The 26755-nt window shown below is 40.6% G+C and overlaps 2 protein-coding genes across 4 annotated transcripts in view; one reads left to right on the top strand and one right to left on the bottom strand.

The window, feature by feature from the left end:
- Positions 1 to 3804: 3804 nt before the first annotated feature.
- Positions 3805 to 9972, bottom strand: ENY2 (ENY2 transcription and export complex 2 subunit). The gene is made up of 5 exons (XM_035546306.2): positions 9835 to 9972; positions 9468 to 9549; positions 7479 to 7549; positions 5495 to 5569; positions 3805 to 4062 (listed from the first exon to the last, which is right to left on the bottom strand). The coding sequence occupies exons 2-5, from the start codon at positions 9533 to 9535 to the stop codon at positions 3986 to 3988; spliced, it is 291 nt and encodes a 96-aa protein (XP_035402199.1). The 5' UTR covers positions 9536 to 9549; positions 9835 to 9972; the 3' UTR covers positions 3805 to 3985.
- Positions 9973 to 10000: 28 nt separating this feature from the next.
- The window catches only part of NUDCD1 (NudC domain containing 1), a 36946-nt gene continuing 20191 nt past the window's right edge, over positions 10001 to 26755 (top strand). The window contains exons 1-3 of one of the 3 annotated variants that reach the window (XM_035546316.2): positions 10001 to 10184; positions 18300 to 18454; positions 25265 to 25450. In XM_035546316.2, the coding sequence (XP_035402209.1) occupies positions 10067 to 10184; positions 18300 to 18454; positions 25265 to 25450 (459 nt within the window). In that variant the 5' untranslated portion in view covers positions 10001 to 10066. Of the gene's footprint in view, positions 10185 to 10248; positions 10349 to 12793; positions 12860 to 18299; positions 18455 to 25264; positions 25451 to 26755 lie in introns of those variants that run through there. The other 2 variants (XM_050708889.1, XM_035546317.2) reach the window with 2 other exon arrangements.

The following is a 26755-nucleotide window of genomic DNA, read 5'->3' as shown; positions in this document are numbered from 1 at the left end:
AAAAGCTTAACTAGCAGTGCATGCCCTCAGTAATTCCCTTTTCCCTTCTCAGCACTCCATTTTTCCTACTTCCTTTCAAAAATGAGAATCGTACATCATGAGTGTCAGTCTCATCCACACAGCACACAAAGATAACGTGATGTGATGCTCATCTTTGCTCAAATGTATTGAAAGATCACACAGAAGCAGATGATGAGTTTTTCACTATGATTTCCAGTATCATTGCTTTCCAGGGAATTAAGTGCTGCTTTCGCCCTCTGCAGCTAGACGTAAAAACTCAGCACTGAGTCGAATTTGTATGCAGATACTCGAGCAGAGCCAGCCAGCGGAACAGGACAGGGTGCTCTGCCCTTGTCAGCACTCCCCGACAGGTGTGCCAACTGCAGATTTTATCAGCAGCAGCTTGATACTTTACCTCCAAATCAATAATTGAATGAATGAATAACCTCTCTCCTAGTAACTCCAACAAACAGAAATCAGCAGGGATTCCCTACGGGGACTTGGTTTTTTTATGATCTACTAGTAAATCACTTAATTACTTATAAGGTAAGCATGAAGAACATTTTGAGAGTACAGTTCAGATGCAAAGTGCCACAGTAAATGTGAAATACATTAAAGTGAGCCTAGACCTTTTCTTATCCCTAGCAGAATGCTGATTAACCTATTCATTACACTAAAGCAGTGAACTATAAATTATTTATGAGGAAAGGATTTTTTTTTTCTTCCTCATTTTGGGCTCCAGTCATTGCAGATTTGTCTCTATAGCCACAGCTGTTTCTTTCAGAAACTAAATAGCTGAGAAAAACAGGCCAAGTAGAAAACAACTCTGATTTCAATTGCAAATGTTTAGAAATTTAAAGAGAGACAACAGGTAAAAGCATTGCATTCCTCATTGCTGCAGTGAAAACTCAATCACTAAATAAGTTAGAGCCAAGCTGTAAGGTGCCACAATCACTGCAATTAAACACATTCAGCTATGTGAAAGAAAGGATGAAGGCACAGGCTAAGTAGTGTGGAGCTGTCACCCCAAAGGATCTGCCGGAAAGATCATTCTTAGCTATCTAGGCCTGGGTGCTGCCAAAAGCCTTGGTAAGGAACAGATACATTTCATGACACTGGAAATGCAGAAATTTGGGGGTAAAGAAGTTAACATATCTGTCTGTGTGTGTTATAGGCACAGAATCTTCAGCAGCGCAGGGCATCTTATTTTTCAGTGAGTGAAAAACAAAAAAATACAAAAAAAAAAACACACATCAGGACAATAATTTTCTGTCTGAATCCTGAATGTTACCAATTGTTTTCAATATTCAACCAAATGAGTAGAAACAAATTGTGCAGACAACAGTTTGCAAAACAAAGCCATCCTGTGCATCTGAGAATGAAACCTGCAATTAAAACAAAAATACGAGGTCACTAAGGGGGGCTATTTATTTCTCAAGAAACCATCTCCCATTATCAATAGCAACCTAAACCTAACCTCGTTCTTTGAAGGTCTGTCAAGAAGGTATCTGGCCAGTCCACTCTGGTGTGTTTTGGATTTGTATATGCAGTTGAACATGCTTTTTACCTAGGTAAGCTATAGAGGCTGCACTGTCCTGATGAACAGACCTCACTGCCGCTCTCAGTTTTGGCACCCGACAGCAGCCTGAGCCACCCCGAGAGGAGCTGCTGACGTGTGTCTGGTCGGCAGCACTTCTCTCCTCTTCCTTCTGAATGCTCTTGCATTTAAAGCCAGTCTGGGCAAAACATTACAACTTATTTTTGGAAGCATGTGAGAGAGTTATTTGTCCAGCTTTTAAGTTCAGATTGGTCAGCACAATTTTCTGAAAAATTCATCGGGCGCTCAGTCTTTGTTCTCTGCCAAGCGTGAGCTGCTTACAGAAGAGAACTACAGAGCACTCACAGCAGCTTACTGATGTATTTACAGAACTGCCATGTTCTAGATGAAATCTCAAATGGTTATTAATCAGACAACAAGCCTTACACAGTTGGGTAGATGAATACTTTAAGTCTGGCTCTCTCCCACTGCTGGAGATGTAAAATGAAGGAAATCAGTGGAAGCTCTGGAGCAAGTTCTAGACACACTGCAGCCATTCATCAAGCAAAGACCTGTAAAGTCATGCGAAAAATATTGCAGAGCATCAGGAAAGACCTCCAAGAACAAAAGAGTAAGAATATGGAAGATATTTTACAGCCTTGCCATATATTAAACAGACACTTAGGTAGCCTGCATTCTGCTGGATTATGTAGAGAAACATTCTGTATTCTACCAGTTACCCTTGGGTAAATCAAGCCTAGAATGAAAAGCTCAGAATGAATGTCCATATATGCAATTCAAACAGAACACACTCATTGCAAATAAGCTTTTTACCAAATAAGTCCATGGACCTTTAAATAGAAGAAAGAATTTTCTTCTTTCCAGCAGCTACCATTATTTAATAGTGTAGAGACAATAACCTACAGCAAGTATAATCAAGCTGGCATGATTTAAAGCAGTACAGCCCAGGGGCTTGAAAGGAGCATCTGTATCACGCAGCAGATCCCTGATCTTGGCTCACGCCACACTCCAGTCTTGGCAGGAACGTGGTTTCGTATGGAGAAAAGGTGTTTGTGGTCAGATAGATCCTTGTCTCACTGAGCATCAGTATCGCCTAGCCCATACTGATTTGCGTCTAGCGCCATACTTAACCTGCAGTTACTGGTCGATGCTGCTCTCCTGTTCACCGGTTGGTAGCTGGAGCAGGTAATTTCACTGAACGCTCACACTCCGGCATTGACAGAGCCCAAACTGGGGACGCGGGTGCCACCTCCTGGGCTTCTCCTGCAACCTCTCCTCGCCAATCACTCGGAAAGCGAGGCCAAAACCCCGCTGCAAGAAGCACACTCGTCTAAGCAACTGCATATCTAAGTAACAGCGCTGTGTGACAGCTTTCTGAGTATTCTAATCCGGAGTATCAAGATTTAGGATCAGTCAATTCATTTTCCATCGTAGCCAAGCCAGTAGCATGCAATCGCTGTTTCTGCTTATGCTTTTCTACAATTCATAACCTATTAAGACACTTACCTCACGTTGAGGTTCCCTAGAACTAAACATTCTCACTTCAAAGCCACTTTCCAGATCCTCTATTCATTATTCTTTCCATTATTTATAGACTTGGCTGATGCTGCAGTTGCAGATACAATAGTTTAAAATCTATCATCTTGAGACTTATGTTGCCATATTATTGTATCGCACTTAAATTTCAAAAGGCCCAAACATCCACAAAATTCAGTTACCAGTGATGTGGGCAAAGCTAGAAAAGACATTTTTGTTGATCAGAATAGTGACTCTTTCTAATTCAAGTAAATGGGAGAAGAATTACTGATGAAAGATACAGTTGCCTTTGTTTGAATAATTCAACCTTTGACCAGTTACTGAGGATTTGCAACCCAAGTTGGAGACTTCTAACCACTCGCTCCCCAGCAACAAAGCACTACGGAGGAAGGGCACCAGTAGCTTCATACAGGCTTTTAATTTCTTCAGGCTATCAGGGTACTTAGGGAAAATGAGGAAGACTATGCTCAGTAGTATGTCATATCCCATCTTCCACCAAATTCTTTCCCCTTCTGCATTTCTAGTTAACACACTTGTTGGTGTTTTTTTTTTTTTTGTTTTGTTGTGGTTTTGTTGTGTGTGTGTGTGTGTGTGAGGAGAATCTGAACAGCTCTACACAACCGTATAGAATTGGATTATTGAAAACCAAAAAAAATTGAAATAGATGATGCCATGTTACAGTATATTGATAAAGAGCCATAGAACCACAAGTCCACATTTTTTTTTTTTTATTAAAATAACACCAAGAAATTGATGCAGTGCAAGGAAATTTCAACTCATCACACACACAAAAAAATGAATTTCAATCATTAAGCATGGAAACTGCGTTCCAATCCTGACACAACCAACATAATGCAGAAACAAATACTGTATCCAAGACGACTGCTGAAGTTAAAGGTTGGCATGCTGGGCGAGGAAGGTTCTTATTCTTTGTAAGAGTTCTTTCTTCACACTGTCTGGTACCAAGGCTGAAACACATAAAGCAAGAAGTGAAAAAGACAAAAGGGAAAATATGCTAATACCAAGCAGGTTTCTGCATGACCTTAGTCCAGAAAATCGGAGAATTTGAGGAAAATGATTATTCAACAGTAAAAAGGATATAATTACCAGAAACTGCTTTGATCATCCTGGGTACTCCTTTCATTCACAAATTTAAGAGCAAAGATCTCAGCCATGACGACTGAGTGAAGGTATTAAGCACATTATTTTGAATATCTACTTTTTAAGACCGAATGAAGTTTCACCCATTAACACCAAAGCTTATTAGAGAGTCCAAGAAAAACTATATAAACAAACATGTTTCCTGGATCTACGTCCCAGTGGAGGCTGACGATGACTATTTGCTGTTAGCTGGTGTCCCTCAGGGGTCTGTCCTGGGACCAGTATTGATATCTTTATCAATGACATAGACAGTGGGATTGAGTGCACCCTCAGCAAATTTGCAGATGACACCAAGCTGAGTGGTGCAACTGATCCACCAGAAGGAAGGGATGCCATCCAAAGGGACCTGGGCAAACTTGAGAATTGGGCCCGTGAGAGACCAATGAGGTTCAACAAGGCCAAGTGCAAGGTGCTGCACCTGGCTCAGGGCAATCCCAGACGTGAGCACAGATTGGGAGAAGAACTCATTGAGAGTTCTCATTGCAGCCTTTCAGAACTTAAAGTGGACTTATAGAGAAGACAAAGAGTGACTTACATTTACATAGGCAGACAGGGATAGCACAAGGGGGAGTGGCTTTTAACTAAAAGAGGGGAGATTTAAATTAGACATTAGGAGGAAATTCTTTACTTAGAGGGTGGTGAGGCACTGGAACAGGTTGCCTTATGAAGTTGTGGATCCCCCATCTCTGGGGGTGTTCAAGGTCAAGATGGATGGGGTTTTGGGAAACCTGATCTAGTTGAAGGTGGCAGGGGGTTGGAACTAGATGATCTTTCAAGTCACTTCCACCCTAGGCCGTTCGATGATTCCATGAAAGAAGACTGCCTTGTTTCTTTACAAGGTTCCATTTGTGCTATATTTATATGCTCTGTCCTCTGCTCTCCCTACTTTCCTTTATGCTAGAACTGTTAATCCACATTTTACATCTAAGAGAGAAATTAATTTTAAAACATTTCTGCCTCGTGCCCAAAGTTTTGTTGGGAGCATCAAATCAATCATAAAGATGAATACAGACTCATGACTAAATAATCTACAGAAGTAGCGTAAACACACAGCTCTTTACAGATTTTGAGTGGCTATTACCTCATACCCATTTATATGTCTTATTCGTAGTTAATATCAATATATTAACATTTTTCCGTGCATCCAACGTAGACAAGTTCATAGTTTCAAAATATTCTTGCAATACAGGTAGGTATGTTCATTAATGTATTATCACATCCATTTTTGTATTTTCTTACCTCTACCTTTGGGAGTGATTTCTGCCACCAGGTCGTCAACGGTGACATGCTCTAATCCTTTTTCTTTGATGACATCTGGGGAAGACCAAGACAGACATTTGAAGTCTTAATTCTTTCGGTAGAAGACAAAACCTCTGTCAATGATTAAGATACAAAACCTGCAGGCATAGGAGAAGCCTACAGATTCTGACCTAGATGCACTACCTACTGCATTGCTCAGTGAATTTAGTCTCCAATTCGTGCCATAGGCTTCAGGATGGAAACTTACTACTACTGATGTATCTCAGTCAGCTCATAGTTTAAAATCAAATATTAGAAAGTTTAAGTTTATCTGAGCATTACCAGATGATGTGCATATTAATGGAGCATTTTGTGGTTTGCAAGCTAGCCTAAACATCTCTTCAAAATCATTATTTACATAATAGCGAGAAAGAGATGCAACTGGAAAAAGATTTTTACTGCACAGAGGCACTAAACACAACTCTTCCTAAGTAGATTAAGCAACATAGCTCTATAAACTCCAGCACAGTAAAAAAGCAAGTTTGAAAGGTATAAATCTACCGCAAAATAAAAGTGGTGCTTAAGATATCCCATATACTTACCTGCATTTTAACAAATTGCCTTATACTGCCTACAAGGCTACTGAAAAAATGCAAAAGTCAATGCTGAAAAGCCTCAGTTCAGAAGCATAAACCCAACTTATTTTGTTTAAACATATGTTTCAACTGTATGTCAGTACATATAAGAATTGGGGAGTCCTAGTCTCCAAGGTACCAAATATGTTTTCTGAATTGACAACGCATGAACTATTTGTCAACTAATTTTTGGGGTTAAATTCCTGTAGAAATTTATCTTGGATTGCTTAATTATTGGCCCTTATCCACAAGGGTGAGAGGCTATGGATGCCCCCTCCCTGAAAGTATTCCAGGCCAGGTTGGACGGGACTTTGAGCAACCTGGTCTGGTGGGAGGTTCCCCTGCCTGTGGCAGGAGGGTTGGAACTGGATTGTCTTTAAGGTCCCTTCCAACCCAAACCATTCCATGATCTAGATCAAGTTACCAAAACAAACAAACAAACAAACAGCCCTCTGTCTTTTCTATTGGAGGTTATTATGCCCTTAGTGAGGACAACTGAACTTATGTTTGCCTTCTCAGCAGCTGCAGTTACAGTTCAAAATACAAATGTAAATTCAACAATTCCAAATAACTTTACTACAGCAAATTATAAAGTGTATAGTCGAAAAGGCAGCTAGACATTCCCTTTATTAACTGTACTATTGAAATGGGTAATCTCTGGCAGTGGCATCAGGCAGACAGTCATTTCAGCCTTCTCTGCAAATTCATCTATGAAAACAATGTCATCCACAGCCCCATAAAAACTTTGATTGATAGACCAAATCAGAATTAAAATAAAAGCTCAAAGGATATGTTATTTACACTGAGCAAATTTGATCATGTAGTAATACTTCTGGAGGCTGAAATACTATTTATAAAATAACAGTTTCATACAAGTCAGTAAATTGTAGTAATGATAGTTAATTCAACACTAAAAACGTGGGTATGTAGAAGTTCATCAGCTTGTTTTCTCTCAATTAGGCAGGTGATCTTATTTTCATGAACTGTATTCAAAAGTAGTAAAAATGCATGCTTCTCTCCTGTATGCAAGTGACACAATTCTTCTATATTAAGTTGTGTAAGAATTCATCTTTCTCAAAACAAAAAACCGTATGGTCATGAATATTTAAAGAACCAATCCCAATACTTTTCTCAGGAGCTTACTGAGTTTCAGATCAGAGAAGTTTCAAGATTTTTTTTTTTTTTGGCAAAGATGCTTTCTTGCACATGAAAACAACTGCCAGGGACATTTTTGCTTCCCTAAATACAATTTAAATTGACTGTTAGACAGTACAAGTTTTCATATGGGACCTTTATTTGGCCACAACCTCAGTTGACTACAAAGGATTATTTATTTGACCACCAATTACCTTTGCAATGTGCCTTCAACTGATCCTTCCAGCCACATTCAATTAACTTGGCTCTCAGCAAATCTTTAAGGCTATTAAGACAATAAACAAACTTATTAGGAACAGCAAACATCCCCAGCAAGCTCAAATATGCTTCAGCATGAAAGGCAAGCCCACAGTTACTCCTCATAGCAGAATTTCCAGACCAGCAGCAGAAATGGCTGAATGGCATGTGAATCCCATCCTGATTGAGTACCAATTTCAGTGTACAATGTTTGGACTATGTGAAGGAGTTGGCTCAGAAGCTAATTCAGTCTTTCTTAAGGTAGCACTGATGCTGCAGCCACAGAAAAGAGGTAGAAGCCCATGAATCACGTGAACTACCTGAGACTACTCTGTTGCAAATGTATGCCGACATTCAAAGCTGGAATATTTAGTTTAAACAAGGCTTTCAACATAAATAAAGCCTTCTCCCCTCCTTTCTGAAACAAGATTTTGGTGCTACTTTTGGCTTCAGCTGTCTCCCCAGTTATGCTTTACTTTGTTTTGGGTGAAGGAATCTTACATCTTGTAGTAGCATAGTAAGAATAAAAGAAATTTCAATGTATATAATGCAATTGCAGAAGTAGCCTCTGCTTCTTTTATTTGAGAAAAATGTTTTGGCATTTCAAATTCAAATTGGAACTGAGAAACCTGACCAATTAAACAACAGAAATCTACTTGTTATATATAAGGAATCTTTTCTACTTAATTTTATCAATTAAACTAAAACAAGCACTGTACTGCTTCCTAAGTGTGGCTAGGAACTATATGAGTAAGAAACAATGATACACTTACTACGTATATTGAAAGAGAATACTGAAGGGAAACTAAACAAGTGAAGGTTATTAATGAAAAACAGAAGTGAAAATAAAAGTAATATCTTCACCTTTTATTTCATCAACTAGCAAGCTGGCTTTTCTTGTACCATTCTAAACTACCCTAGCAAAACTCTTTTTTTCCTGAATAAATGGACTGCAGCAAGAAGCTGAACTTGGTACTTCAAATCCTTTTTACTCCATGAATTGTGTAGAGGGAATACAAACTGCTAAGAAAAAGCAAAATAACAATACAGGTGAAATTCACTGCTTTTGGGTATTTCTTAAGAAATCTGACTGCATTGTCTCTGGTCAAGTTTGTTGACAATACAGCTTCTGACATTCCATCAAAACTCCGCTTACTCTTTCCCTAGAACAAAATTGGTCCTAGCACCATCTCAAGAAAGGGGCTGGTCACAGCCAGGTGGGAAGGAGAGCACAGGCACCGTGTCAGTCTACACGAGATTACGGTAGGTACACGGCTGTGTAATGAATGACCTAGGAAAAAGGCTCCTTCTTATACAGACCTAGACAATGAAGGAAATTGAGCTTTCGGGGTATGGTGTTATACCTACACTGAAGTGAGGTGTGGAACATTAAAAGCATGCTGATGTTGCATGAATACCATGGAAACAGAACAGCGTGAGGAGACAACAAGAGACTGAAAACCAGCTGCCACAATACATTGCGTAGTTTACTTGTTGGCCTTTATTGGGCTCTCTACAATGACTTCTACGGGTGCTGTTTTATTCTACTATATATTTCTTTCCCTGGCAAAGGAAGACCTAGGAACACGGAAGAAAACTCCACAAGCAGAAAAGAAAGGGTTGTCCCATTGTCTTTATCAGGAAATAAAGAGATTTTACTGCAAAAAATTGTATGTTAACAAGTTGTGCACGAGCCAAGAGTTCTCCAACACAACCTACCAGACAAAGAAGCTTTGGAGTTCTCAGGCCAACCACCCCATCCTTTATTTGAAGGGTAAAATTAGAAAAGCATTCAGATGATAATGTTTTTATATAGCTTTACATACTAGATAAGACCTTCACATTGAGCCATTTAAAAATTTGGCATTTTCTTGGTGTCCTGACCGAGGCACCACTCACGCTTGGCAGCGCTTGAAGCCTGGCAGCAGCGCCCAACGCCCACTTACCGCTCCCGCTCCCCTGTTTCTATCAGCTTCTGGTTAATGGTGGCTCTCATCTGGGCGTCCTTATTCATCTTGCAAAGCTGACCTACGAGGGGAAGATGAAAGTTACGAGGCTGCCGACAGGAACAGGGCTGAGAGAAGACACCAGAGAAGCTGTGGGCGCCCCATCCCTGAGGTGCCCAAGGCCAGGCTGGATGGGGCTGGGGGCACCCTGGGCTGGCAGGAGGCGTCCCTGCCCATGGCAGGGCTGGAATTAGGGTTCAGGTCCCTTCCCACCAGGCCGTTGCGTGGCTCCACACCCTCCCCCTGCCACCGCTCGCCCCGCGCCCCCCAGCTCCCCCTCGGCCCTACCACATCCCCCCCACCCCACCTCCCCGGGCCGTGCCGAGCCGGGCGCTCACAACCCGCTCCCTCCTCGCAATGCCCGCCGGGAAATGTAGTTGGTGCGACCGCGCCGGGCTGGGCGCCCACAGCTCCCAGCGTGCTCTAGGACTGAGGGCTCTTCCCGGCGGCGGCTTTTGGGGCGGAACTACAGCTCCCAGCGTGCCCCGCGGCGGCGGCGGCGTTGGCGGGCGGTGCTGAGGGATCCGCGCAGCCCCGACATGGCGGCCGCCGCCAGCTGCTCGCTGCGCGCCAAGCGGCTGCTGCTGGAGCCCCGCTTCGAGGGCTACAAGCTGTCCCTGGAGCCGCTGGCCTGCTACCGCCTCGGGCTGGCCGACGGTGAGCGGCAGCGCTGCAGGCGGGCATCTCCTCCCCTCCCCTTCCCTCCACTCCCCTCCCCTCCGCACTGTGACAGGGTCCCGGCATGGCGGCGGCCCTGGTCCCGCTCGCTTGGCGGACACGGAGCCTCCCAAGCCCACTGGGGGCTGTGGGGAGGGCCGGTGGTGGGTGAGACGGCTCGGGGCGGTGTGAGTCGGGGAGATCTGGGGTATTGCGTCCGGTTCTGGTTCAAGAAGGACAGGGAGCTGCTGGAGAGAGCCCAGCGCAGGGGCACGAGGGAAGTTAAGGGAGTGGAGCATCTCCCTCACGGGGAGAGGTTGAGGGAGCTGGGTCTTTTAGTTTGGGGAGGAGGAGACTGAGGGGTGACCTTATTAACATTTATAAATACGTAAAGGGTGACTGCTAGGAGAACAGAGCCAGGCTCTTTTCAGTGACATCCAATGACAGGACAAGGGGCAATGGGTGCAACATAGCTGAACCTATATATAAGATGAAACATCAGAAGGTTCTGCTTAAATGTGAGAAGAAACCTTTTCACAGTGAGGGTGACAGAGTACTGGAACAGGCTGCCCAGGGGCGCTGTGGATTCTCCTTCTCTGGAGACATTCAAAACCCACCTGGATGTGTTCCTGTGTGACCTGATCCAGGTGTTCCTGCTCTGGCAGGGGATTTGGACTGGATGGTCCTTCAAGGTCCCTTCCAATCCCTAACATTCTGTGATTCAATTAGCATAGTCTTACACAATCTCCAGCAAACTGCTATTTTTCTTTGCTTGTTCACAGGTGGATGTTCAGGCTGTTCACTCCATGCTCTGTTTTTTCTATTAAGTGATATCAGCGTTTGAGGTGCTGCTCTGTTAGTGGGTTAATTACCTGAGTTCTGAAGTCACTGAGCAGAACATTAACACAGAGCCATGTGGGTTCTGGGTCCACATCCATACCCGTGCCCCCTGAAATCTCAGCATTCTAGCTTTATTGATGTGTGAAATTTGGGTCTGTTGTAAGCTAGGTAAAGTAGCTGCTTTTTTTCTCTCTCTCTCTTTTTTTTTTTTTTTTTTAATAAGACCAGACAGCAATTATAGTATTTGGGCAAGCTGATCTGTGTCTATATATGTACCAGACAATATACCTGTCTTCTGAGTTATCCGTTATTAGGCAATTCTACTTTTACTTTTGTGTTGAGTACATTATATTAATAGCAGGGCAAAAGATGTGTTGTATATGAATTGTGTATCAAAGGATGAGTGAATGAAAGTTAGGCAATACTATATGTAGACCTATGACAGGACTGGAAAACTTAATGAGAGTGCCATTTTTATTATGTAGCTTAACATTTCCACTCTAAGACTTTACTGTAAGTTGTAGGTGCTATCTTTTAAAACACCATCCAAATGTAAGACAGTGTGTGTGTGTTAGGAGCGTGCTACAGCTCTGTCAAAAGTAGCAACAACTCATGTAACGTAAGTACAGCTTCTTAGTTTTCTGTCTTGGTTTTGAGATTAAAGTTTTGCAAAGCTGGTTTTTAAGATATTTTTGGACTGTCTCGCTAAGATATGAATGTTCTTTTTGAACAAGTGAGGTGTTTCATGTAGGAATTAACTTGTCCATTTTAATTATATGCAGCTTTATCCTTACTATGATGTTCTGTCAGTAAAAAGGTCAAGCAAGCTTTGTGGTTCTCAGATAAGTCTACTGCATACCTCTTCTAAACAGATGAGGATTACAGAATTTGATTAGAATATTTGACCGATGGGAGTTCCTAATGGATCTCTTCACTGAGATATTTTCCATAATAGTTGCAGTAACCTGTGTGACAGAAGTCGGTGTGTCCGTGTTCTTTTCTTTTTCTGCTTCCCACAGCACAAATACCCTGACTCATTTTCAGTCCAACTTATTTGGCTATCCTACTAAATCATTAATACTAAATTGCTGTCATTAATCATTAATAATACATTCTGTTGTGTGCACATATATATAGCTATCAGTGTACTGGAGAGTAGAAACCCTTTTTCCTTTTTTTTTTCCTCCCCCTTTTAATTAGTAATCTGAAATCTAAACCAATCCAGGCCCTATGTCTGCGTTCTAGATGCTTTGTTAATCTCTTTCAGCCTGTCCTTGGGCCATGCAGCTGGCTCTTTCTCCCTGTTGTTTTTTTCTGCTTATTTCAAGGCAGTTTCCTTATACTACAGAGGTGGCCTGTACCTGAACTTTGTATTTCCTGCTCTCTGTGGCCTCCATTTGTGTTACACTGAGGGCATCGTCCTGTAACTGGGCTTGCATGTTGGGCAGAAGTAATGGGTTGAGTTGTAGAGACCACGGGTGGCCTGTAGGCCCTGGCTTTTTCGAATCACTGCACAGGAAACTAACACACAAATTAACGTTGTGTGAGAGGGCCAGGGAGTTTGCTTTTATTTCCTCGAATTGGGAGTGAATAATAAAAGATAATAGCTGAAGAAAATGTCAAATAATTAAGAACGCTGTCAGCATGACTAATTTATGATTTTATTTACAACTGTGCGCAAAAATGTGGCGGTAGAATCTGGAAGATTAATGGAAAAATGGATGCTGAATTTTGTCTTTGTTTTCCAGGAAACTGCTTCAGCTTGCCTCAAATGACCAGGGATTTGGAGTTCTGCCTGTGTGGCATCCCAAATTTCGTGGCAGTGAGATGAGCACGTAGGTTTTGGAGTACTTGGAATATGTGGCAATAAATAGGTCTTGTTCTTAAGCAGAACTGAATTACCCCTGCTGTAGCTGACATATGTGCAATGTTATGACAAACTTGAGCATTAAACGTTACCTTCTTTGCTCATTAAAGGAAGTATTTTTTTTTATTTCTTTGCTCATAAAAAGCATGGCACATTTGTTGTTTTTAAGTTGATCCATTTTTATGAATTTCACTGCCACCTTTACAATCAAATGAGAAGAAAACTTGCTGCATGGAATCGATGCAGACTTGTACTCTTGGAACAGGTGGCCAGCAGCATGTGGTATGGCTGGGCACCTTATAGTGTTGTCGTGCTCATGGCTACAGCAAACCTCAGTGTCTGACCATCGTGTCAAAGTGAGTTGCAGGCAGACTAGCAGTGAATACTGTCGGGCTCTGGTTGCCATGAATGTGCTGGTCAGGTGTGCAGCTGAAGCTGAAAGAAATGTGAAAGCCCTGTTTATTTATTGGATCTAATGGGAGAGGGCAATTTCAAAGTGAATTTCTTAAATATATGCTAACAGTGGGAAAGAATGGTGACATTCTGTTACACGATTCTCCCTTTTAAATACTGTGATTAGTTTGTTCTTTGTCTTCCTTACCGGCCACCCCTTCTGGCCTAGTTCATCTCAACTTTCACTGGCTGTTCTCTTCTCACCTCACCCTGGTAATATGTTTCAAGTAGGAATGAGTCACACAGCGGTATGCCTTTAATGCCCAACTCTTCATCCTAAATTTTGTATATTTTTCTCCTTATTCTCCTTAGTTTGTGTCCATAACTTTTATTCAGGTGCTACCCTTGCACTGAGTTCTGTAATGGCCTTCTTTTTCACTCTTCAGAAAAGGTGTTAATAAGGTACTGCCCTGCTTGCAGTCTGCTTAGACTAGAAGTTCTGTGCTTCAGTGAAAAGTAGTTCCCCATTCACTGTATTTCACTGGAAAGTACCTGCCCCTTCGTAATGCCACAAGGACAAATGCATTTTTGTCTTCTTATGGAGCCAAGGACACTGAGAGGTTTAAAACTTTTATAGAGATTTCCTTTTGCAGTATACTAGAAAACTGAAAAATTACATGTAGAAAGAAAAGCATCTTTTAAGTTATGTTTCGGAAATATTAAGAAAGTGTGAGGCATGGCTTTTCCAGGCTTTTGACAACTATAGATCAGAAATCTAGGTTTAGATCTCAGGGACGTGTAACTGTTCTTACATTGTACTTCAACTTGTTGAGAAAGAACTCACCTGTACGTTATTTTTTTTTTTCTGCTGTACAACTGCTGTTAATGAAAATGGTCCTCACAACGGGCACAAGTCAGCTTATAAATCAAGGTGTTGCCAAAGCGACACTTTGACATTTGCCTTGCTAGTTTTTGCAGCTTCTTCGGTTTTTATGTTCACTTGAGTGTGCAATAGAGCACGTACATTTCATACCTGTGTAAGTAATTTGATCTGACAAAAATACCTCCTGACGTGATGCCTATAATGAAAGCATGCGTGTTTTCAGCAAGCTGTGTGCGTGTTAAACAGTAAACGTGTGTGTTCTGACTATTAGTATTTACTGCAGTAGACAAAGCAAGCCTTTTACTCAGCAACCACACAATGATGCTGCCATTAACAATAAAAACAGATTTGTTAATCTTAAAAGAAAAATAACTGATGCTTGGTTAGAAAGGTCTCTGCGTGCTGACCGCTGATACTAGAAAATAAATTAATGGAATATTTTCCACTAGTGCAAAGCATATATGAAATACTAAATTGCTTCCACTGGGTGGCACTGCAAAACAAAGAATGACATGGAAGCATGTAGCATTTGATGCCCCCAAAGAATATGTTAGTATAATTATTTTACATATTTTCCAGTATTTTAAAGTCATTGTGATATATTGGACAATGAACAGTGTGGATTTTTTATTTCACACATTTTCTTCACTATTTTTCCAATTTTGCTTTATGGTGTTTGATGACAGATGCAAGACTCAAGTATTCAGGTAAAGAATAAATCCTTGCTAGTGTTTTTTATTCAGAGGAGATGTTTTGCAGTGCAGAGGAATAATTATAAGGTGATTCCATTAGGTTAGGAACATCTTGCTTCTTCTGATTCTTATGAGTTGCTTTGTGTTAGTGCTTCTGCTTTTAGGTAAATTAGATATTAATGATAATCTTGGCTTAATTAGTTTGGACGTATTTTGAGTCAAATTACTTTTTTTAAGCATTGCGCTGGAAACATACAATGCTAGACAAGTGGCGTAATTTTCTTCATGCCAGCCCAAAGTGTCACACCTCCCTGCAGTTGTATAGTAATATTGAAAGCTGAGATTTAACGTATACATTCTGTACATTCTTTCTCATTACTGGTGTGACAGTTTGAATCAATGTTCTTGGGTTTCAGCAGTGCAGATTTGTCTATCAGAAACTTGAGTAAGACTGTGTGTCATTCTGTGGGAATAGCTGTCATAAACTGCTGCTTGGTGATTGAACCCCAAAGGTTGGAGCTACTGAATTAGTCCGTGTTCTAGATCCAGTTCCTTAGGGCTGTCTTTTTCCTATGTGACTGAATCAGATGATGATCTGATTGAAATATTTATTTTCCCTTTATATTAGCTTCTATTTTGCCAGATTTTATTTTTTTTTTAATTCTTAGTTTCTTCATTTTGTTCTTTCCTTTTGCACTCAGCTCTGTTGGCTTTCTCCTCACTTTTTCCAAGGACCATCAAGAAAAGTTGAACTTGGAAGGCCATAGAAAGGAAAGAATGTAACTTCATCCTAGTATAGCATCTCCTATAAACTGCCTGAGCACATGGTATGTGATAGCAGATGGCATTTGTGTGCAGATTTCGCTCGATCACAGAATGAGTTTCAATTAATTAAGGGCAGAATAGTTGCTCTAATTATTTCTTCTTGGCATAGGGATGTATACAGAGGGTACATGCTGTGAGCGTTTGATAACTGTATTTGAAGCGTTACGTGACAGTACAGTACACACTTGCTTGATTTCCTGGTTTAAAATCACACGTTGTATAGTTTCTGACTTGTATTTGTGAAGAGTTAATTACATAATGCATCTTAAGGGATTTGGATCTCATTTAACTGACGCCTTTATTCAGGGCTTGTCAGAACTGCAGCTGGAAAACTTCATCTTCTTTCAACTTTTACAAAGCTTGTAACTTACCATCAGCTAATCAATGGTACATTGTTCCAAATTTTTTTTTGAAAGTTATACATTTGTTTAGGAAGCTTCCAGTTTGGACTGTTTGCAACATTTGTGTATATTTTAGTTAAAATTCTGCCCGTAGCAATGTGCTAAGGGGGGTGGAGGGGAGAAGCGGGGAAACATTTTCTGTGAAGTTCTTTACAAAGTGAGCCAATTTTAGCTTTTCTGATAAACGCACTGAACGCTTTACATGCTTCAGCGTGTGAATTGTAATTTCAGAAGATCAGGAAACGGACCTACATAGAAAGTAGATGATACCTACTTGGCTTCACCGAAAATAATTGTCTTGGGTTAGGTCAGTTTTTGTCTTTAATTGTTTACAGAATATTCACGTCACCACTCATCGTGCTGGGAAAAATATCTCTGTGATAAAGCTTGATTGTCCAAACAGCTTTAAAAGGCGTTTTCACAATGCAGCCTTTTAATTTCTTTTACAGTGTAATTTACGGTGAAATATTCTAATTAGTTAAAGTAGAAATCGGAATGGGTAACATCTTCCCCATTATGACGGGTATGTTTTCTTCCCGCTCCTTTTTTGCTATTCCGGCTCTTTGCGGAGGGCCGTGCTTCGTGGAACAGCAATCTATTAATTGCAGAGGTGCCGAAATCTCTCCGGCGTGCTGGATGTGAATAATGATGTGAGCTGAGTGGAATTAATGCTGTCGGTTTGCAAATATCAGCAGTGATTAGGAAACTAATTTTAGGAAACGTCATTTTACAAACGTTTTATATGCTATGACTGGATTTTTTTTTTAATCAGGCAGGATATCTTGCATGGTTTCCTATGAAAAAAATACTGCTTCTTCAGGAGGTTTTAAATAGATGCTAAAGAAAAGTGTAAGAAATCGTAGTGTAAAAAGTGTAAGATGAGGACTGCTGGATGGAGTTGTGAATGGTCCTTGCTGTGGTAAAGAAACACTTTACCATAGCAATGGTAAATTTACAATTGCCAGAAACACTTGCAACTTCTTTGGTCTGTTTCTGAGCAGAAAAGAAGGAAGTGTGGAAGCTGGAAAAGTAGAAACTAGAATAACTATTGGGATGAGAAGGTCGCTTTGTTAGCCTTGAGGTGCTCTTCCCATGCTGGGGGTTTGAAGCCATCTCATCGGGCTGACAGAGTTTCCTTCTCCTAACTTTCTGAAGGACTTTTCTTTGCTTATGCAGTGTGAGAGAAACTTCCCGCAGGGAAACGGAGGATCCCGGGCTGACTGTGGGGGCGGCTGAGTAGCTGCAATCTGTCTGAGACTATTTGAGAAGGATGGGCTAGACGCTTGCTGACGTCTTTGCTAGAACTTGAAGATTTTCTGCGCTTGGATACATTGGGACCAGAGCTGTTCAGTATCTTTATAGTATCTGGGATAGCAGGAAGGAGCTGCAGCTAGTTTAAACAACTTGGTTAGTCTTGCAAAGATAATTCCAGCTGAGATTACTCTCAGCTGCGGGGAGGTTTCTAGTTGGAAACATTTTGCTCAAGGATGATTTAAAGTAGCACAATTCCTGTCCGGAAGGAGGCATCGTTATTAGTGAGCAGCCGTTCTTTGCAGCCTCCTTCAGACAAAACTTACGCCGTAATTTTGGTGGTGGTATCCTGGAGATTTCTGAAGATTTCTTCAACCTCAGTGGAAGTGCTAGAAACATATCTTTTCAGTAATGACCATGTACTAATTCTGCTTTGTACTGTTCTAATCTTTTGCTTTGCAAGTGTTGATAGCGTGGTTCAGAATTTGAGATTATAAAATTCACATAGGTGGATGGGTTTTATGTTCAGTGTTTTCTTTGAGTTACAGTAGAGCAGATTTGTTTTCCTTTACTGTAACACCACGTGTTTATCAAGAATGATTTTTCCTCTTTACAAGTAGACTTAAAAGTGAGTTTTACATGGTGGTTTCTTGCGTGTTTCCATGTTGTGAAGGTTATTGACAAATTGGAGAGGTCTCAACGCATGTTGGAATAGGCAGTATGGGGCACCTTGAGTGGTGGTAGTTGATCCATTATCACGGTGAGTGATTGTGATGACCTTCGGTGTGGATGGCTTGCTTTCCAAATTTATGGTGAAATTTTACACTACGTCTACATAATGTATTTTTCTTCCAATAAACCAGGCCTGCGGGCTAAGGATGGACAAATTATTTTAAAATTCTTAATTTGAACTTTAAATTATTAAATGATAAATTTAAAAATATTGTTGTTCTTTTTTCTCAGCTGTAGCAGAAGTGAAACTCCGTGATGATCAATATACCCTTGACCACATGCGTGCTTTTGGCATGTATAATTACCTTCACCTTGACTCCTGGTCCCAGGATAACGTCTACTACGTTGATCAGTCTGGAAGGGTTATGAATTTGTCAGTGACTCTGGTAAGAACAAACTTCTTTTTAAAATAACTGAGTTTGAAAAGGTAGGGGTAGAAAAATAAAGTAGAAAATAGGTCGAGGAGGATCTGGATGCAAAATCAGAGGGGAAGCTATTGCCAGAAAGAGGTAGATTTAACAAGAATGGTGTTTACCAGGGAGGATGAAGGGGTTTAAGTGAAGTTTCTGACATCTTTCATTAACGGTGCTTTACTAGCACTGCGCTGCGTTGGTATTGCAGTCGTACGGCATCTTACTCCGTGATGGGGAAGGCAGACATATGGTGACAAGCTGAAGAAGAGAGCAGACGCTGCTTTTCCAGTTGCCAGCTGTTCCTCCTCTATTTTGTTTGATGTTTGTCTGTCTGCTAATTTGAAAATCCAGTTGTCGTAGATATAATTCTAAACTGCACAGCTTCTTTCTCCCTTTCTAAATGAAAGCATGCATAGGCTAATAACTTGATCTGGGCATCACTCGTTGCAGGCAGAAAGATGCCAGTGGCCCTGGGCAAACTTGAAATAGAGTGTAAGCTAGACCAAGCCTGGAAAACATGACAGTTCTCTGTTCTTATACTGGTGTTCTTACACAGTTGTAAGTTGTTTTCTATTTCTTTTGAGGCATTTTGATGCATAGATGTGCTAATTTCTACTGCAAAGCCATTCTTTATTCTGAAGGGGAAGGAACATGGATGTATGGACACTAGGTTTCTGGTATGTGCAGTTGTAGCACTTGTTTATTAAGGAATAAGGGACTTACTGGTGGTGATTTTGCAGCTATCACAATGTCTCCTTAGCTTTGAGTGTATAATTTAGAGTAAGATTGTATCTCTGACAATTATGACTCGTACCCTGTTGAGAAATAAAGGTGTGCTTACAGTTTTTCACTACAAAGTAGGGTTTTGTTTGGTTTTGTGATGACTTTGACTCAATCCTTCTGACTCATCAATATAGCTTCTTAAATGTTCATCTATGCAGAAAGGAAAGTAAAAAGTCCATAATTGTAGACACTTGTTAGCCAATTTGAATAACAATATTTCATTCATCACCAGTTATTTGGTTAACAATTTATGCTGAGAAAGGTCATAACATGTAGGTACTTCATTCTCATCCTAAGATGTGTTCTGGCACTAATTGATTCAGAGCTGCTGTTTGATTTTTTTTTGTTGTTTAAAAAAAAGCTAATTTTATATAACAAGTCAGTTGAGATCTGCTGTGGGTTTAATATAATTCTAGAAAACACAGCGTGCATCACATTAGTACTTCCCTCCTTTGTACAGCTGTTCCTGTTCCATTCATGTACGTTGGTGTGGCAGCCTCTTCCAGTTTCTGTATTCTGACTTTTGGAATCACGTTGGTTGACATAAAGTTAAGTAGATTGTGAGAGTGTGAAATAGAAGGTATCTTTACATTAGTTAGGAGGAGGAGAACATATTTAACCTCTTGTTAATCAAATTGCTCATGGTAGCTGTATGCTGCTGTGTTATTTAAAGTTTGTGGAGTCTGTTCATGTGGTTCTCTCTAGACTCCACAGAACAGTTTGCTCTGAGTCCTGGCCTAAGCTTACTTCCTTGCTGTAGTTGGCTGTATTTAATTTTCACATTTGGAAAGGAAAATATCCATTGTCATGCTACCAAGGAGTTTGAGCGTAACTCTGTGGGACAAAAGAAAACACATGGTGCTGCCTGGTTTTTAAGAGAACGTGGCTTGTTCTGTGCAGGGTTCTAGGGGAAGAAAGACAAGGTCAAGGCTAAACTGAGAGAAATCCTGAAATGGTGGTTGTAGAGTTGCTGGGAAATACAGGTTTCCAGAATATGATAGGCTGAGAACTGGAGCTGCAAAATAGCTCCTTCACTTTTCAGAGAATGTACAAGCAGTTTGTGTGTTTGGCAGACTCTCATTGAGATAAAATAATCTGTGACTTCTTCCAAATCTTTGGAAATCATCTGGATTCCCAGCAGGAACATCCAAAAGAAAGAAGCTTATCAGGGAAAGCCTCCTGTGATCGGTGCCTTGTCACAATGTCATTTTTCCTGCTTTTTTCCATGTGGTTGGCTAACCTTGTCTGCCTGCCATGTGCCCACTGCACTACCCTCTCACTTCTCAGCAGGCCAGGGGGAGAAAGTAAGGTGGAAAAGCTCATCGGTTGATGGGCTTCATGGGCCGCAGGGGGAGAGCCTGCTTCACCATGGTCTCCTCCACGGGCTGCGTGGGCATCTGTGCTCTGGTGCCTGGAGCACTTCCTCTCCCTTCCTCACTGACCTGCAGGGCTGTTTCACGATGTTCTCACTCCTCTCTCACTGCTGCTGTGCAACACTTTTTACCACTTCCTAAGTATGTTTTCCCAGAGGTGCCACCAGCCTGGGTGATGGGCTCAGCTGTGTCCTGTGGGGGTCTGTTACAGAGGCAGCTGGAACCCGCTGTCCCTGACATGGGGCAGCCCCTGGCCTCTTCTCACAGAGACCACCCCTCCTGCTGCCAACACCTGCACGTATAAACCCAACACATCCCGTTATTAGGAGGGAACTGCATCTGTGCATTTCATTCTTAGCACATAAAACCAGGTAAAGGATTTTACAACAGGCAACGACTTGCATTTCGATGTGTAATACCTTTAAATAGACATTCTTGCAGCTAGAAATCCCTTGGACTGGAGGGTCCCTTGAAGTCTTCAAGAAAATGGCATTTTGTTAATGTACTATTGCAGGTTTTAGTTATAGCAGACTGTCAAATAAATTGCCACCGTCTTTTGTCCTAATATGCAGCGAAGTGCTGTTTTGCAGAGGATATGTATCTGCATATGTACAAAGAGGAACTCATGTTCAGAAACATCAACAAGGTCTCTCATTACAAATGTGCCTGCCCATATATTAGTCAAATGTATATCATAAATATCGTTACAGCCAAGTGTAGCTTACAAGTTAGCAAAGGCCACAATTCAACTGAATTTCAGTATTCTCTTTAACAGAAGATTCACCGTGTTAGCACGCTTATCCTAAATCCTAACCCAAAGAACGCGTGGGCTCTTTTAACAAGTAATTATTTATAGTTCTGATTGCTATTTCTGTTGCAACTTCGGTTTTTGTTTGGAGGCGTGTTGCAGTTACCCTCAGATGACAAATTATCCCTGCAACTGAAGTGTTTAGAAAGATGTCATCCCTGAATGCAGGAGGTACAGATAAGACTGTCACTTGCTCAAAATCAAACATAAATTGAAAAAGAAAAGTGAGGAACATGAGCAGATTTCGTAAGTTGATGAATGAGTATTCAGATGTTATTTATATCAAGTTGAGAAAGTTGTTACCCTAACTCAGCTAGAAATGTATTTCTAGCGTTAACACTCATCTGTTCCAGCTAGCAGACTTTCACTCAGTAAGCCAGTATTGATGCTTTGATTTAAAGACCTAATGGCTAGTGCAGTGACAGAATTATTGGGCTTGGGGAGGTTTGTTTGTTTGTTTTTGTTGGCTTTTTGTTTTTGCATCTGACTTTACAAACATCACACAACTTAAAAAGTAATACTGGAATTGAGCTGGAAAATAATTCAGAGTTTTCTCCCATAGCAGGCAAATATTTGGAGTTGTTTTCTTGACTGTCAGCTCTTCCTGCAAAGAAGACTTTCTTTTTATATCAATATAATGGAATTGAGATATTGTAGCAACAGTAACTCTTAATGGCACCATTAATCATAGGATCACAGAATGGTTTGGTTTGGAAGGCACCTTAAAGCCCACCCAGCTCCAACCCCCGTGCCATGGGCAGGGACACCTCCCACCAGACCAGGCTGCCCAAAGCCCCATCCAGCCTGGCCTTGAGCACCTCCAGGGATGGGGCATCCACAGCTGCTCTGGGCAGCCTGTGCCAGTGCCTCACCACCCTCTGAGTAAAGAATTTCCTCCTAATATCTAATCCCCCTTCTCTTGTCACTCCACTCCCTGACAAAGAGTCCCTCCCCAGCTTTCCTCTAGCCCCCTTTAGGTACTGGAAGGCCGCTGCAAGGTCTACCTGGAGCCTTCTCCAGGCTGAACAGCCCCAACTCCCTCAGCCTGTCTTCATAAGAGAGGTGCTCCAGCCCCTTGATCATCTTCATGGCCTCCTCTGGACTGACTCCAACAGGCCCATGTCCTTTTTGTGCTGGGGGCCCCAGAGCTGAGCACAGCACGCCAGGTGGGGTCTCACAAGAGCAGAGCAGGGGGAGAATCGCAATATAACTCATGGCTGATTTTTTTTTCACTTTTTTTTGTTGTCTTATCTCTTCTCATTCCTGCTCTACTCCTTGGAAAAAATTATTCTTATTTTAAATTTCTTATTTAATATTGTTTATTTTTACATTACGGAGACTGTTGGTAACAATGCAACTTCTTCATAAAACTTACGGAATTTAAATCTTACAGGCATGCTGAAGAACGTATGTAAAGTTTCACTGCGTGACTGTATGAGCTGGCATATGCTCACTTAAGCGGAGCCTGCGTGGGGAGGTGTCAGGAAGAGTAGAGGGAATTTTAAAGCTTTTATTTTATAGTTCTTTCTTAAAGGAACTGTTTTGTTTGTTTGTTTGTTTGTTTGTTTCCATTTAAACCTAATTCCAGTGAGTACATCTGACTGTAGTATCTCAGCATCCCCTCATACTTCTGAAGCAGGGAATCGCTGTTAGTCCCTGTTGATCACTTGGTGCACAGAGAAACAGCGAGGCAGAAGGCAAAGCTGATACCGAAAGGCTTTGGGGACGGGTTTTGATTCAACTTCAAACAAGGCAATTCAATTCATTGTCAGACTAAGGTTAGAGGCTCTTCTAATAAATTCCTAAATTTAAATTGCTGAACAGCAAATGAAGAATATTCTAAGAGCATTTCCTTTCTTGACTTCTGAGGGGAGGCTTTGTGATTTAGATTTTTTAATTTTTTTTTTCTAGATATATTGAGTCCTGACATTCTTCCTCAGTGCTGATAACCTAACGTGGGCTTTAGAGGATTAAATGGCTGATAGCCAATAGTTTTTAAAAACAGAATTGCATCCAGAACTATTTGAAGCTTATTGTCATGATTCACTTGAAGGCTGACAAAAGCATGGTCCTCTGTAATGTTATGTAGTACAGCCCTGTAAATCACTATTCCAGGGCCGATGCTTTTTCTTTCTCTGATGTAAGTTTCTTTTTCCTAGACACAGTAGTCATACAACTTGTTAGTTACAGTGGAACACTTCTATTGCAGAAAATACTGCCTTTCAGTAAAACCTTTAAGAAATTGAGTAAAAGATGAGGATGCCAAGAGGCTTTGTTCCTAGTGTTTGGGTTTGGGGTAGCTTTTGTTTGTTTGTTTGTTTTTAATTTTCATCCTCTCCTCCTGAATGTGTTCTAAATTAGTCAAATAATTGAAGGAGTATTGTGATGCAACTGAATCTAGAGGGTGAACCTGAATGCTTCTGGTCATTAAAAATCTAATTTGCATCTTTTCCATTGCAGGTTTCATGATTGCCCTTGTGCCTTCTTGTAGGGCAACTGTAATCTCTAATGTGAATTCAAGTAGGCACAAAAGGCAAGCAGGCTATCGGTTTGTCATCTGGTCTTTTTTGCTCTTGCTTATTAAGTGGTACTTACCCAAATCCAATTTATCTTGCCTACTTTTGGACATGTTCTAAACGCCCATCTGATTTTAAATACACCTGGAAAAATATGAAGGATTTGAAATTGTCTTAAATACAGTATTATCAAAAAATGAGGCTGTGTCATGCTTGTACGTGCAAATGTGCTCTTTCTGTGTTGCATATACGTGCAAAAGTGCAAAGAACTAATTTAAAGATGTTGCTTTGTATTTTTCAGTGCCTTATTTCATGTACCAGAAGGAGTGGGTTTCTTTTGCTAGAAGTAGACATGTATATGCATGATCTCCGCCCAACCCCCCCCCCCTTGTGTGCTGCCCATTGCTTGAGTGGAGGCAGAGGGACAGCAGATGCTTAGAACATTTTTGTGGCTAAAATTCCAGGGTCTGTAACGAGATGCTGTTTTAATCTGATGCTTTTACACTGCTATTTCTTAGTCCCTTTCTCACCTTCTAATAGAAGGTGCATTTTGTATGGCACATAATAGGTAGGTAGTTGGTTCCCTTCCCAGGTTTTCAATATTGGCATAAAAGACAAAAATAAGGTTGCAGTGTGCCACTGACATGGTATGCTAAATAAATGTATCTATCCTGATGCATAGTGTAATCATAATGTGATAGAAAAGTTATTTGCAAATATGATGTGAATACAGCTTTTTAGGTTTTTTTGCTAGCTAATCGCAGTCATTACTTCTCTAATTTTCTGAGTGAACTAGCCACTCTAGGAAAGCTTAGAAATGTTTTATCAACTCGAATGTGCCAGTTGAGTAAGAGAGGGGGGTAAAATTTGTTTTAATTAGAAGTGAGTGTAAATGAACAATTCTCTGGTTCTCATTTCACTTACAGTCTTCAGGGTTTTAATGGGGCTGGAATTGAGATAAATGATTGATTATACAGGAATGCTTGGGGAAAAGAAGTGAAAACCTTTTTTTTTTTTAATGCAAAATGTAACTAATGCTATAAAATTGAAGGAAAAAAATAGAATGCTGAAATATCAATTACAAAACACTTCTGTTTTCAGTAAACAAACTAAATCAGTACTGAAATTCCCTCACATTTTCCATGTATGTGGATATGATTCTTGCTGCCCACTTATTTCGAAATATGCTCAACTGCACAAAGAAACAGGTGAATTGCCATTGAGATTTGTTAGGCTTAATTTGTAATACTTACTAGAATTAATAAGTACTTCCTGAAGTCTTGATACATGACTTTGCTTATAGGACACTGCTCTACAAAAGCCAAGAGAAGTTTTCAGGCTCCCTGCAGACTTGACAGCTTGTGATAATCGCCTTTGTGCCTCCATATACTTCCCATCTTCCACGTGGGTTACCCTTTCTGATGGAACAGGAAGACTCTATTTAATCAAAACAGGCAAGCGTGGAGACAGTGCATCAGAAAAGTGGGAGGTAAGTCTTACAGTAACATTTTTTGAATTGTACATATACAAAATAATTCTTATTCCTGCCTTTCTTATGATAATTGCACGTATATGCAATTATGAAAAAATAAGCTTTAAATCTGAACTCTATTATGTTGATATATGGTTGTGCCAAGCATAAAATAATTTTAATGATTTCTTTATGTGCAAAATATCTATAAAATTCAAATGATTGAATGGGAACAGCTTCTTGATTGAAAGAGAATCTGTCTAAATAAAAGTGTTTCTAAATTGGTGGCTAAGCTCTTGTCAAGCTGAACTTCCAAGAAGTGTTCCCCCTTTGCAGTTTGTATGGATCTGCCTACGTTTTTTTCCCATCATTTATTGTTTGTTCTTTCAACTGACTTGTGGAATAATATATTTTTTTTAAAGTCCAAAATTATCATCAGTCAAGCTAATAGCTGCTTTTGTTTTTAAGTTAAGAGACTTCTGAATTGCTTGTGCTGATGTAATTCTGCTTGAAATATTCACCATTTAATTTGCCCCATCTTAAAAGTGTGTCCATGGAGACTAGAATAAAACTTAAACAAAATTGCTCATTAAAAGGCTTTGATAAGTAGCCCTGAGGGTTACCTGCAGAGTAGACAGAGTGTAAACAGTAGTATTTCCCCATCTCTGGTAGAGAAATCGTCACATTGTGCACTTAGTTCTGGCAAATATCAGTGCTTAATAGTTTTTACTTAAAATTGTTGGTTGTACCTGAAGTTTGTTTCTGTGTTTCTCATGATGAAATAGTTTACAAAATAGATTATTTTAAACAGCCTTGATAAGAAGCATTTTTTGTATCCACATCACTGTGGTGTTACAATACTAATATTGGTATCGGTTATCTTGCTTGGACACCACAAACGTAGTTGTTACATTTCTACCTCAGCTGCTGTGAGTTTATTAGTCTGTCTTCTCTTAGTGTGAGAATATTGATCCATAAATAGGTTACATCAGAGTTGTCAGTGTACCAAAACATCCAATTTCTATGCTGAGAGTTTGCCACCATTTAAATTCACCTTTTGAGTGTTTAGAACACCCAGTGGTTTACAGTGACTTTAACATCCCAACCTTACAAATCCTCAAACATTATCAGGTTTCAGTAACAGCGAGATTGAGCCTATGCTCATTTATCCACTGCAGCTTAAATTAGTTTTCCTTTATTCTCTGTGGCTGGCTGAATGGCAGAGCTCAGAAGGTTGTGATCAGCAGCGCAGTCTGTTTGGAAGTCTTTAGCTAGTGGTGTCCCTCAGGGGTCAGTAGCGGGCCCAGTCTTGTTCAACTTACT

Source organism: Cygnus atratus, chromosome 2 (assembly GCF_013377495.2).
Source record: "Cygnus atratus isolate AKBS03 ecotype Queensland, Australia chromosome 2, CAtr_DNAZoo_HiC_assembly, whole genome shotgun sequence".
NCBI classification, from domain to species: Eukaryota; Metazoa; Chordata; class Aves; order Anseriformes; family Anatidae; genus Cygnus; species Cygnus atratus.
This window is presented reverse-complemented; position numbering and strand designations above follow the sequence as displayed.